We start from the raw sequence: 11,725 nt of genomic DNA, 5'->3' as shown, positions 1-11,725 counted from the left end.
CATTCATGAACAAATGTAAGCGTAAGGCCAGTTGCTAGTATAGGCTGCTCTACCTTAAGCCAGAGTTTCAGCCAGAGCTCTTGGTGTTTAGCTTGCCTCTGACAGACTGGGTAAAGACTGCCTTTGGACAAGCCGGAGTAAGCTGCCGAAAATGACAATCAGGGATTCATTAAGAAGTATTGGTCATTAAATTGATTCATGTTATTTTTTTATATTTTGAGTGTGTCACAAAACTTTAAAACCATATATTTCTTTCTCAGTTGTTTCTCTTGTTATAGTTGTAAGACATTTGTTCATAATTAGTGCAGTACATTTCATTATAAACAAATTTATGATGCTTATAGCCTGTAAACTTCTCGAATTCTGTGAATTTCAACATTAGTTGAAGTAGTTATTCAGTCATATTTACATGTCTTGTAAATATGTAAATATATTTTTAGTTTAGACAGTCTTCCAAAATACCAAGCACTCCCAGTTAGAATGAGTTTGAATTATTGAAAAAATGTTGTTTGATTTTATATAACAAGCTTATTAAATATATTTTTTGTGGAAACTAAATGTGTGTTGTTTGTGTCCATGTTTTAGACATACTGCTATACATAATTGGTAGTTCCTTTCAGAATGTCCCAGGTAAAGAAAAGGGCAATATAGTGACAGGGATACTGAAAAATGCAAATGTTGCTAAAGTTGTAATCCAACTTTTCTAAGGTACATTTATGTATCTTGCAGACTCATACTTTTTTTTCTTTCTTACTACTTGCATATTTCCGAAACATTAAGTCTCTAATGTGAACTCTTTCTGTTTCTTCAAGACGTCTCGGCAGTGGAATTTCATCAGATATTTTAATAATCAGAAATGCAAGTACAGATTCACTACTTAAGTGCAAATTACCTAAAGGATTCACATGTTTCTCAAAGTGGAAACTTAAATTTGTAATTGTGTCAACATCAAAGAAAATGCATCTTAAGTTTTTAAAAAGAGAGAAATCTTCAGTACCACCCAAACATTTCCAAATTCAATATGCATTTGTTTTTAATGTTAGGAACAGGAACCAGAGTAAACTTTAATATTTCATATGTTAAAAGAATAAACCTTGTGAAGAATACATTTCTTTATGTACCAAAAGAAAAAAATATACAATGCATTGAAACTCATACATATACAAAATGATCTTTTGTGCATTTTTGATCATGAAGTTTATAGTAGATCTTAAATCATAATATAAAAGCATTATGTAGTATCTGTAAAGTGACTGGGATGCTCTTAAATGTTTAAAAATAAGAAGTAACTCATGTTCTATGTAAGATTATATAGATTAAGTTAAGTCTGCTGAGTTGTGATGCTGTGTCTCACAACTAGCTATGTGAAATAATTTATTTTCTGTAGAAATTAAATGAGCATATTCAAATGTGCAGTAGTATTACCACATGGTTTAATTCTAACCCAGTAATAGAATGTAGTAAATTCAAGCAGAACACACAGTCATCATAAATAGACAAATACTTTAAATTATAACAGCATATTTAAAGGTGAAATCAGGAAACTGTACATGTTAACAAAATGATATAACCATGCATAAGTATGTCTGCTTATTAAACACTGAAGTAAAAGAACTAAATCATTTTGTAGTCTTCAAAGGTGTTTGATATTTTACTCTGTTCTAATGGAAGCACTTTGAATGTCTGCATGGAAACATAAAACTGATATTTAGCTGAAAATTGGTCATGCACCTCTATTTCTCAAAATCTGCGTTAAATTTTCTTCTTTTCTGATTGTTCAGTAGCTTCCGACTTTGGTGCAGGAAAAGCTTGATGATACAGATGTCTGTGGGTCGCTGCTGCACTGTAAAGCTTGTATAAAGCCTAGAACACAAGAATTGGTATTACAAAAACATTAAACACAGAGATGTACAATTTTTCCTTTTTAGTTTGTGATAGTGTATAAAACGTAACATGCTCAATTTATAATCTTTAGATCATTGTTCTAAGATGTGGAAGTATCTCATTTTAAAGTTCAAAAGCTCAGTTTTTTCCTTGGCAGTAGGTATGTCTTCAGATTTGTGGACTGATCTGCAAGCTCAGGGTTTTTATTCTCAGACCCAGTGTGTTTTTCTCTGGTACACCTGTTAGAGCTCACCATGATGCTCAGGAGGTGTGCTGACAATACACTGGGAATGTTACTAGGTTTTGGCTCACAGTAGATATCAGATTGGCAGTTATTTTTTTCCAGAACAGGAACAATTTATTCTCTGTTCTTTCTTGTCAAGGTTATACAGCAAAGCAAGTTATCATACTCCTTCCATACTGCATTCCTTGCTTTACATTACTTAGTTCATACATTACAAAACCTTTTATTCAGACACATTACCTCAGAAGGCCTTTCGTCATTACAACTAACTCTGACGGGAGTGGGTATTGGGACTAGTGGTTAAGACCACCCCTTAGGACACCCAAATTCCATAGCAGAATTCCCAGATTCAATCCCAGCTCTGCTAAAGATTGATTTCTTTGAAAGTTAGGAGTTACACAGATGCATCTTTCCATCCACTGATTCATTCTCAAAAAGGCCATAAGGGCTGATGCTGGGCCAGAATGAAGCCAGAAAGCGTGGAACTCTGTATCCACATCTTCCATTATGTGACAAGGCCCAAGTACTTGGGCCATCTGCTGCTGCTTTCTAGAGAGCATTAGCAAGAAATTGGATTGGAAGAGGAGTAGCTGGAACTTGAACAAATGCCCATGGGAATGTTGGTGTTGTAGGTGGTGGCTTAACCCACTGCGTTACCTCGCCATGCCCCAAGTCCCAGGTCCAGCTCCTGGTTCCCCCCTCCTGCCCATGTGGACTCTGGGTGGCAGCAGACGGCTCCAGTAGTTGGGTCCTTGCTACCCATTTGGTAGACCTGAGTTGAGTTCTGGCTCCTGCTTTCAGTTTGGCTCATCCCTATCTGTTGAAGGTATTTGAGGGAGTAGAGCAGCAGACAGGAGCTCTCATTATGTCCATCTGTCCTCTGCTTCTCAAATATTTTAAAAACAAAACCCTTTACCTTTTATGTTTCTTTGTGTCGTCATAATAGTGTTCAAACCACAGGAAATTCTACATACTGTATTTTAACCTCCTCAGGTAATATTCAAGCTCATTCCTCGGCCTGGCGCGGTAGCCTAGTGGCTAAAGTCCTCGTCTTAAATGCACTGGAATCCTGTATGGGTGCCGGTTCTAAGCCCGGTGGCATTGCTTCCCAACCAGCTCCCTGCCTGTGGCCTGGGAAAGCAGTTGAGGACGGCCCAATGCCTTGGGTCTCCCATACCAGAAGAAGCTCCAGACTCCTGGCAATGGTTTGGCTCAGCTCCAGCCGTTGCAGCTGCTTTGGGGGTGAATCATCAGAAAGATCTTCCTCTCTGTCTCTCCTCCTCTCTCTAAATCTGACTTTGCAATTAAAAAAAAATCCATTCCTTCTGATTTCACATAATGAAGTCAATTAAAACTGAGTTATCTAGTTTAGTTCTAGAGCCAGTAAAATGTAATTTTAAAATCTGGATACATACTTGATATCCTTCAAGTAGTAATATATTCCCAAGCAATTGTATTATTTGAAATCATGTGTGAGTATGTTATTTTCTCTTAATCTTTCTAATGTCGTTAAGTTCGAATGGCACCATTTTGAGTTCTATAAATGGATATTAGTACAACATGGTATTTTTGTAGTTCTGTTATGTTCTAATTCTAATATATTCAGTTTAATGCATTTTCTTAAAAACTCAAATGTTTTCTTAATGTGTGATTTAAAAGTGGCATTTACTTTTACCTGTTAAATAATTTTAACTGATTTCTGCAAAAATTAAGTCCTTATTGACTTATAAGTCTTAAAAATGTGTCACTAGTATTTGATTAGTCGATATAATTCAGTTAGTTACTATAGTGCAGACTCAGGAAAGAGTCTAGATCCTCACTGTAGCTGTTCAAGACTAGCTTTGCTTCTGAAGATGATGACCTAAATGAGTCCACAGAGTTCATTTTCCTTAGTGTAGCAAATGATTCCTTTAAGGTAACCAAGTTCTTTCCAAAGATACATAGTAGAAGAATTGGATGCTAATTTACAGGTTAGGTCTGAGGTATGCCAAGAAAATTAGAATGCACACTGGCCTGGAATGTGGGTAACTGCCACTCAGAAGCCAAAGTTAAAAACAACGTGTGAACACTGCAGCTGTATTTAAAAATCTCATAGTAGTTAAATTCTCTAAAGACTCATAATTTATTTCACTCTGCAGTGCAGCAGACTGCACCATGTAGAAACTTTGTTTTTATACATTCAGGACACAGACTAAATACTCATTCATAATAATTCTGGTAAACTTTTTCTTTTGTGCAGATCAAATAATAAATAATGTCTGGATTTAATTTCAAATTAAATATTTTTAAACTGTTAAAATTCACAATGAAAAATGCAAATGTTAGAAAGACAGAACTAGAAGTCACCAAATATCCTCTAATCTACATGGCTTTTCATTAATGCCTGGTCACTTCATGAAGTACAGTGTTTCCAAATACATAGCTCTTAATTAAAAAAAAAAGTGAACTTACCTCATTTGTACTTCCCTGTGGCAAAGGCAGTTTAAAAAGAAAAAAAGAAAAGTATATATCCTGTTTCATTAATAGCATTTTGATACTGAACTGTGTTTACAGTGACATATTGCTGTAGAATTTTCAGTTTAAGTTATATACTTCATCAGAATCTTTTAGAGAACCCAATTATCTATCCTTCATAGGTTCAGCATCACATTTTAGGAAGGCTTTTGAGACTGGCTTCAATTAGTCCCATTTTCAACCTTTAAAAGTTGAGCAACTGTTTAAGAGTGGATGCCTAGGGGATGTAGTTTTTATTTCATTTGTTCCCTATCATGCATGCAACTTTTAATTTGTCTCAGCTAGATTCTTCAAAGGGATATTTTTAAGTTCATTTAGTTATTATTCTATCTTAAAGAGTTTTATGTAAGTATGCTGTTAATGCTGGGAGAATCATATAGCTGTTACTTGCTACCTGCAGTTATAATAATCATACAAAAGTCTTAAATCCAAAATTTGCTGAAGGATTTCAACTTTAGCTTCACTGAATTCTGTCAAATTCTGATGAACTAACAAGGCATTTTGAGAATAATAAATAATACAGTGAGTAAATCCTTGTTGTAGATATATTTAATTGTCTCCTGTGTTAATAATTGGTTATTTGGAACCAGACCATAGAGACTCCAACTCCCTAGGATGTGGCTCAGAGGACCAGAAAGGACAACTGAACCATAAGTAGCTAGTCCAGAGGCTGAGCACTGACTCATCCTGTGGCCTGTGCAAAAGATGAACTCAAATAGAGACCAACTGAAGAATTCAGTACTGTTCAGTATATAAACTGTTCATAGTATATATTTTATACTAAAAAGAGTTAAGTGATGGCTTGTAACAGTGGTTCATATATGCCTCTAATGGAGGCAACGCTAGTCAGAAGGCAGGTTGTATATAGGAAGTAATGATCTTCAAATCACATTAGCTAAGTAAAAACTTTTCCATACTACTATCAATGATGTTAACATCTGGGGAGTAAAAAATAAAAAAGAACATTAAAATCCCTTTTTTTAAATGGACATATTAACTGCAAAATCATTAGGCAGGACTTCATATACTGTTAATTATAGTGAAGTATTGATAATCATGACTAACTGTAAGGTTCCAGAAGACAGAGGCCTGAGTTATTACTAATCTGTATATTTCTAACACCTAACACAGCACCTGTTACAAGGATGCCTATTCAAATGTGTGCTGCACATAGTTGAAGAGAGACGAAAGTATCCCTACCTGGTCCCACAAGGCTGCAGCCACCTGGTCTATTACAGCACCCAGCTCTCTGTATTCTCCAGAATACCGGATATACGCCCAGGTGCAAAGTGTGATTAGGGTCAGTCCCATTATCATATTGCATAGGCTAGCTATGATGTCCAAGCCAATGAATCCAGTCACACCAGCAATCACGTATGTGATAAAGATGACAACAAACAGTGTGGCTGGGGTACGAGCTGCATGGAAGATATTTTTGCTATCATTGTGCTTGATGTACTGGATGTAGAGTTCATCTATTTCACTTTCCAACTGCTGCAGGTAACGCCGGCTAAATTCTTCCCCACCCATTTTCTTCACCCCTCGAAACAGCTTCACAGCTTCTTCCTTAAGCTGCAGGTGTTTGGTCTGCAGGTCGTTAGGGGCCAGAAATGGTTTGTCACCACCACAAATCTGTATCGGGTAGAAAGAGAAGCATTTGTGTATGCAGTCCAAACTGCATCCAAATTTCACATAGGCAGTACCATCTGTTTGAAAATATGAGTAATAATCATTGGTTGTATAACATTTCAGGAAGTGACAGGCTACATATTTGATAGTGTATAAGATTATAATAGAGCTAAAAAACTGTTACCCAGTGACAGTGACATTACGCCATAGTGACATTGTGGTGCAATGTTACAAGTTTGTAATGATGGTGGTCAAGAACTTGTACAATCAGCTGTGTAAAAGCTTGATAATGTAGAATACTTGATAATGACTATATTCTGATTTATGTATTTGTTTTTATCATTTTATGTTATGTTACTTATATCTCTGAACCACCACCAGAACCACCCAAAAAACCTTTCACTCTGCTACGATGTGCCGTGCAGCCTCATCCATCTTGTGCTGATTCGTATCGTGGGGACACACTGAGTGGATTCATCCACACCATCCAGATTTGTATAAGTACACTCTGTAATTGGTGTTCACATAAGATCACTAAATAATACATTTCTCCAAATGTACATCGTCACTAAGCAATATGTGACTGTAATCAGGAGTCTGAAAACAACCTCAAAGCCACATCTTTGCATGTGAAGATAGTATTATGTAGAAGAAAAACAAATTCTGCAAAGAAAATTTTTTTTTACTTGAAGTCATATAAAATATTGTTGAATCTTACCTCTTCCATTTTTTTGTTGTATGTGTCCTTGGCAGTTGCCACGGCTGCCAAGTTGTTAGCTTCTGCAGTGGCCTTTGAACAGAGTACAAGATTACAATGTAAAATGGAGTTCATATTTATTCAGCTTCCAAAGGCAGTTCACATTTCAGAACATTATATACAAGAAATGTGAAAGAAACCAAAATGATCAAATAATTTGAAACTGTTGAAATGCTTCCACCATATTAAAATTTCCAAATGCATGAAATGTGCTTTTATCCAGTAAATCACAGTTCTAAAATGAATTTTCATTTTGAAGATTTTTGCTCTCAGATATTTTAGTGCAGGGGAAAAATTACAAATTCAAATGCAAGGGAAATAATATATAATACATTTATACATGCTAATATCTAAAAGGTATATCTGAAAGTTTCTTAAATACTTCTACTGACAGAATAATATGTCGCTGAAAGACACTGCCTGTGATACCAAATTTCATACTGGAACTCTGTTCAAGTTTCAGCTCCTTTGTTTCCAATCCAGCTTCTATAATGCATTTATGTTTTTAGAAAGCAGCAGCAGAGAACCTAAGTGCTTAGGGCCTCTGATATTCCCATGGGAGCCCTAGATGGAGTTCCTGGACCCTGGCCTCAGCCCAGCCCAGCCTCTGCCACTGTGGTCATTTGGAGAGTAAACCAACAAATAAGATCTGTCTCCCTTTTATTCTGCCAAATAAATAACCAAATATATGTATTGATTTTCAGATAAATATAATTTGGTTTTGCTTTTCAACAGTTTACGTACGTGAATTTAAATTACAATATAAGTCCATCCTCTAAACAAATTTTGTACAAAGAATGAAAAGCTTTTGGCATCAGTTGTATCCACAGAAATGAGGCTGTTACATGTGTCTGAAAAAATGCTTAGATGAACACGTAAATGGGTAGTTATTGGACAGGTAATCATCTAATAAAACATGCTTTCCAATATTATGTTTTCCTTTTTGCTGATTTCTGATGACCACATTGGCACATATGTCAACAGCAACAGGAAGGCTTAGCATTGTAATAACCATGTTTTCAAACGTCATGCCTCCTGATTAATACCTGTAACATTGACTTGGGATGTGGTAATTCTTCACCTTGATAGATCTTTATGTAAGCCTGAAAAAGGAAAATACACATGTTCAAGCAATTCCAATCAATATTTCTCATGTTAAATTATATTCTAAGTCTTATAATTTCAAAACATTTTCAGAAACTTTTACATATATTTAATTCCCTTTCTTCATGATGTTCCCATCTCATAAAATGCCCTTTTTATACATCTCCACCTGCAAACCCTATCTTACTTCAGGCTCAATTCAGTGCCAATGCTTCTAACTTTCTCATATCCCTCTGTGTGGGATTCAGTTCCCACAGGGATTTGTGCCTTGCTGATATAATAAATTTCAAGGAAAGGATTGGTATTCTGAATTTCCAAGCAAATTATAAGCTCCTCTACATCATTAAAATTAACAATTTAAATTTTGGATAAATAGCATCATTTATTATTTAGAGTGATGAAAGAAGGTCACACAAATGGTTTATAATTGTAACAGACAACACATTTTAAAAATTCAGATGCAGGCAGTGTGGCACAGAATGTTTAGTCACTTGGATGCCCTATCAGAGTGCTTAAGGCTTGACTTCTACTCTGTCTGCTAATGCACACCTTGGAAGGCAGCAGATAATAGCCGGAGTACTTCCTGCCATCCACATAAGAAATCTGGATGGCGTCCCTGACTCCTGGCTTGAGCCTGGTCTAGCCTGACTAGTGTGGGCATCTGTAGAGTGAACCTAGAGTAAATCAATAGTTGGAAGGATATGTATCTACTTCATTCAATTAGTCTCTGTCTCTCTTGCTCCCTCCCTTTTCAAGTAAATAAAACAGGTTTTTAAAAATCATATTTCAGTTTACAGAACATCAGCTGATAAATAATGCTAGTAACTGAAATTTTCCACTGTTTTGATTGGTAAAAAGTACTTACTGCTATCTGCAGTAAATGAATATCTGACATAGAGTAGGATATGTGGAAGGACTTTCTTCAATAGAGAAGGAAAATCTTTGGAATGAAAATTCATTGTATGTCACGGACCCTACAGTTACCCCTCTCCCCGAAACACAACACATGACTTTTCCACTTCTTACATAAGCTCATACTTCAAAATATATTCCCCTCAAAGTAAATGAAGACAGAAAAATTAAGGAGTTACCACAAAAATTTCAGAAACAAGCTTCTCTTGAGTGTTTCATACCTTTGCTCCAAGTTAGAGTCTAACTGCTGGTCAAATCTGAGTACTCACAAATTCGCTAGAAACAGTGATACCTTGAAGTACTCCACCAGACCTCGACAGGTGATTTTATTCCCATTGATCTCCTTGATATCTAGGTTCTCAGGACTAAGTAGCCAAGGAATCAGTATTTTCAAGTTTTTGATGAATTCATCGTCTATTTCTACAAGCAAAAGCAAATCCATCATTATTTTAAAAATCCTATCCAGTCCTCCATGGCACAAAAATAAAATGTCCTCTGATTTCCTCAATTTCTTCCATAGTGATATTGCCATCTCTTGCTTTCCCATCCTTTAAATAAATGGTTCCTGGCCAGACCTGCTGTGTGTGGGATGATTCTCCTTGGCCAAACTTCCACTAATATTGTTAAGTTTCTGCCCACATCACAAACATCAAGATAAGGTAGTAAGCACAGTACAGCCAGGGTCTGTGGAAAACAGTGACTGCAACGACTACTATTGATAATGAGATGGAAAGTTATCTCTAACAGTAAGTGTGAGAAAACACATGAAAAATTAGTATCAAAGAACAATTGTTCACATCCTTGTTTCTTCAGAGGTCTCTTTCTCCTGCCGACTTCCTTCAGATGCCAGACCTCTGAAGATGTGCCTGCTGACAAGATGGCCCAGAGAGAGAGCTAACCAAATGAACAGCACCCAAGTGGAATGGGAAGCCAGCAGCTGGCAGACTTGCAGAACTGCCCGAGGAAACACCAGGGCAAAGACAATGCACAAAGGACAGAGCAGCCAACCAAGAGGTAGAAAAGCTCATTAAAATGGAACCGTTAAGGGCAACAGAAGTTGCCTCTTGTTTCTCTTTCTCTCAAGGGGGTCACTTTGCTAAACTCCACTCATAGGAAGCTGTAAGCCAGGAGTGCAGATCAATGTGCCTGTGAATGGGAGAGTAACATCTGATAGAGAGTGAATCTTAACAAGTGGGATTCTGTTATTTGTGTGTTTTGTCTTCATCTCTTTCCGTGAGCTCTTGCTTCGCAGAATGCATCAGTTCAGAACTGTTGCTGTGTGCTACAGTACTGGAACAAGCCAGAGCACTTTTTGTCCCAATAAAGGACTGTTGCTGAAAGCCCGCCCCTCCTCTGCTGTTTATAGCTCTGCAGAGAATAAACGCATTGTGGAAGCCTCCCTTTATGTAATTTATTCAAAATACACTGCAGCCATTAGGTAATTGCATGAGATCTAGTGGTCTGGTTATTCACCAGTGACTGAACCATGAGTGACAGTGAAAAGATAGGAGCTCAGTGTTCATGTGTTACTATGTATTCACTATTTGTTCTGTTATAAAAATAATAGGTAAGATAATTTAAAATGATTATGAAAGTACTGGGATGGTTGAGAAATCTGGCATTTTACTAAAAGTATTCCTAACTATAAAGTTACATAAAAGGTATCAGAGTAAAAGCCATAGGTGCAGGGAAGAAATTATACTTCTGCTCTTCACATCTGCCATTTCCCTGAAATAGGATACTAGCATGATGTTCTTTCTTTTTTCTTTTTTTAAAAATATTTTATTTTTATTGGAAAGTCACATTCATAGAGAGGAGGAGAGACAGAGAGGAAGATCTTCTGCCGTCTAGTTCACTACCCAAGCAGCCACAATGGCCAGAGCTGAGCTGATCCGAAGCCAGGAGACTTCCGGGTCTCCCACACAGATGCAGGGTCCCAAGGCTTTGGGCATCCTCGACTGCTTTCCCAGCTCCCAAGCAGGGAGCTGGACGGATGGGAAGTGGGGCTGCAAGGACGTGGGCCAGTGCCCATTTGGGATCCCGGCGCATGCAAGGCGAGGACTTTAGTCAGTGGGTTACCTCACTGGGTCCTTGATACTCTTTTTAAGAAGTAATTTTACTTCTTAAAGTGGCTGACGTCCTTGTCTTGCATCCTCTGGGATCCCATTTGGGCATCTGGTCATGTCCCAGCTGCTCTGCCTCCCAGCCAGCTCCGCTTGTGGCCTAAGAAAGCAGTAGAGGACAGTCCAAGACCTTGGGACCCTGCACCCGCATGGGAGACCCAGAAGAAGCTCCTGGCTCCTGGCTTCAGATTAGTTTGGCTGTTGTGGCCACTTGGGGAGTGAATCTTCCTCTGACTTTCCTCCTCTCTGGATATCTGCCATTCAAATAAAAATAAATAAATCTTCTTTTAAAAATAAAAATAATGGGCCTGGCGCGATAGTGTAGTGGTGAAAGTCCTCGCCTTGCACGCACCGGTATCCCATATGGTCGCTGGTTCTGATCCTGGTGGCCCTGTTTCCCATCCAGCTCCCTGCTTGTGACCTGGGAAAGCAGTTGAGGACAGCCCAAAGCCTTATGTCTAAAATTTGGTGACTATCAGGAAAGATTCCTTTCTGTTTCTCTAGAATGCTCCTTCTACTCTCAACCAATTCCTCAACCTTTCCCAATAAATTGAGCTG

General features: G+C 37.5%; 1 protein-coding gene across 5 annotated transcripts in view; it reads right to left on the bottom strand.

The window, feature by feature from the left end:
* Positions 1–1,414: 1,414 nt before the first annotated feature.
* The window catches only part of ATL1 (atlastin GTPase 1), a 76,725-nt gene continuing 66,414 nt past the window's right edge, over positions 1,415–11,725 (bottom strand). For 4 of the 5 annotated variants that reach the window (XM_058666407.1, XM_058666403.1, XM_058666404.1 and 1 more), the window contains 6 exons: positions 9,337–9,464; positions 8,075–8,131; positions 6,990–7,061; positions 5,843–6,274; positions 4,580–4,594; positions 1,415–1,863 (listed from right to left, as the gene is read on the bottom strand). In XM_058666407.1, the coding sequence (XP_058522390.1) occupies positions 1,753–1,863; positions 4,580–4,594; positions 5,843–6,274; positions 6,990–7,061; positions 8,075–8,131; positions 9,337–9,464 (815 nt within the window). In that variant the 3' untranslated portion in view covers positions 1,415–1,752. The remainder of the gene's footprint in view (positions 1,864–4,579; positions 4,595–5,842; positions 6,275–6,989; positions 7,062–8,074; positions 8,132–9,336; positions 9,465–11,725) is intronic. The other variant, XM_058666405.1, reaches the window with a different exon arrangement.

The sequence above is a fragment of the Ochotona princeps genome, chromosome 6, assembly GCF_030435755.1.
Source record: "Ochotona princeps isolate mOchPri1 chromosome 6, mOchPri1.hap1, whole genome shotgun sequence".
Lineage (NCBI taxonomy): Eukaryota > Metazoa > Chordata > Mammalia > Lagomorpha > Ochotonidae > Ochotona > Ochotona princeps.
This window is presented reverse-complemented; position numbering and strand designations above follow the sequence as displayed.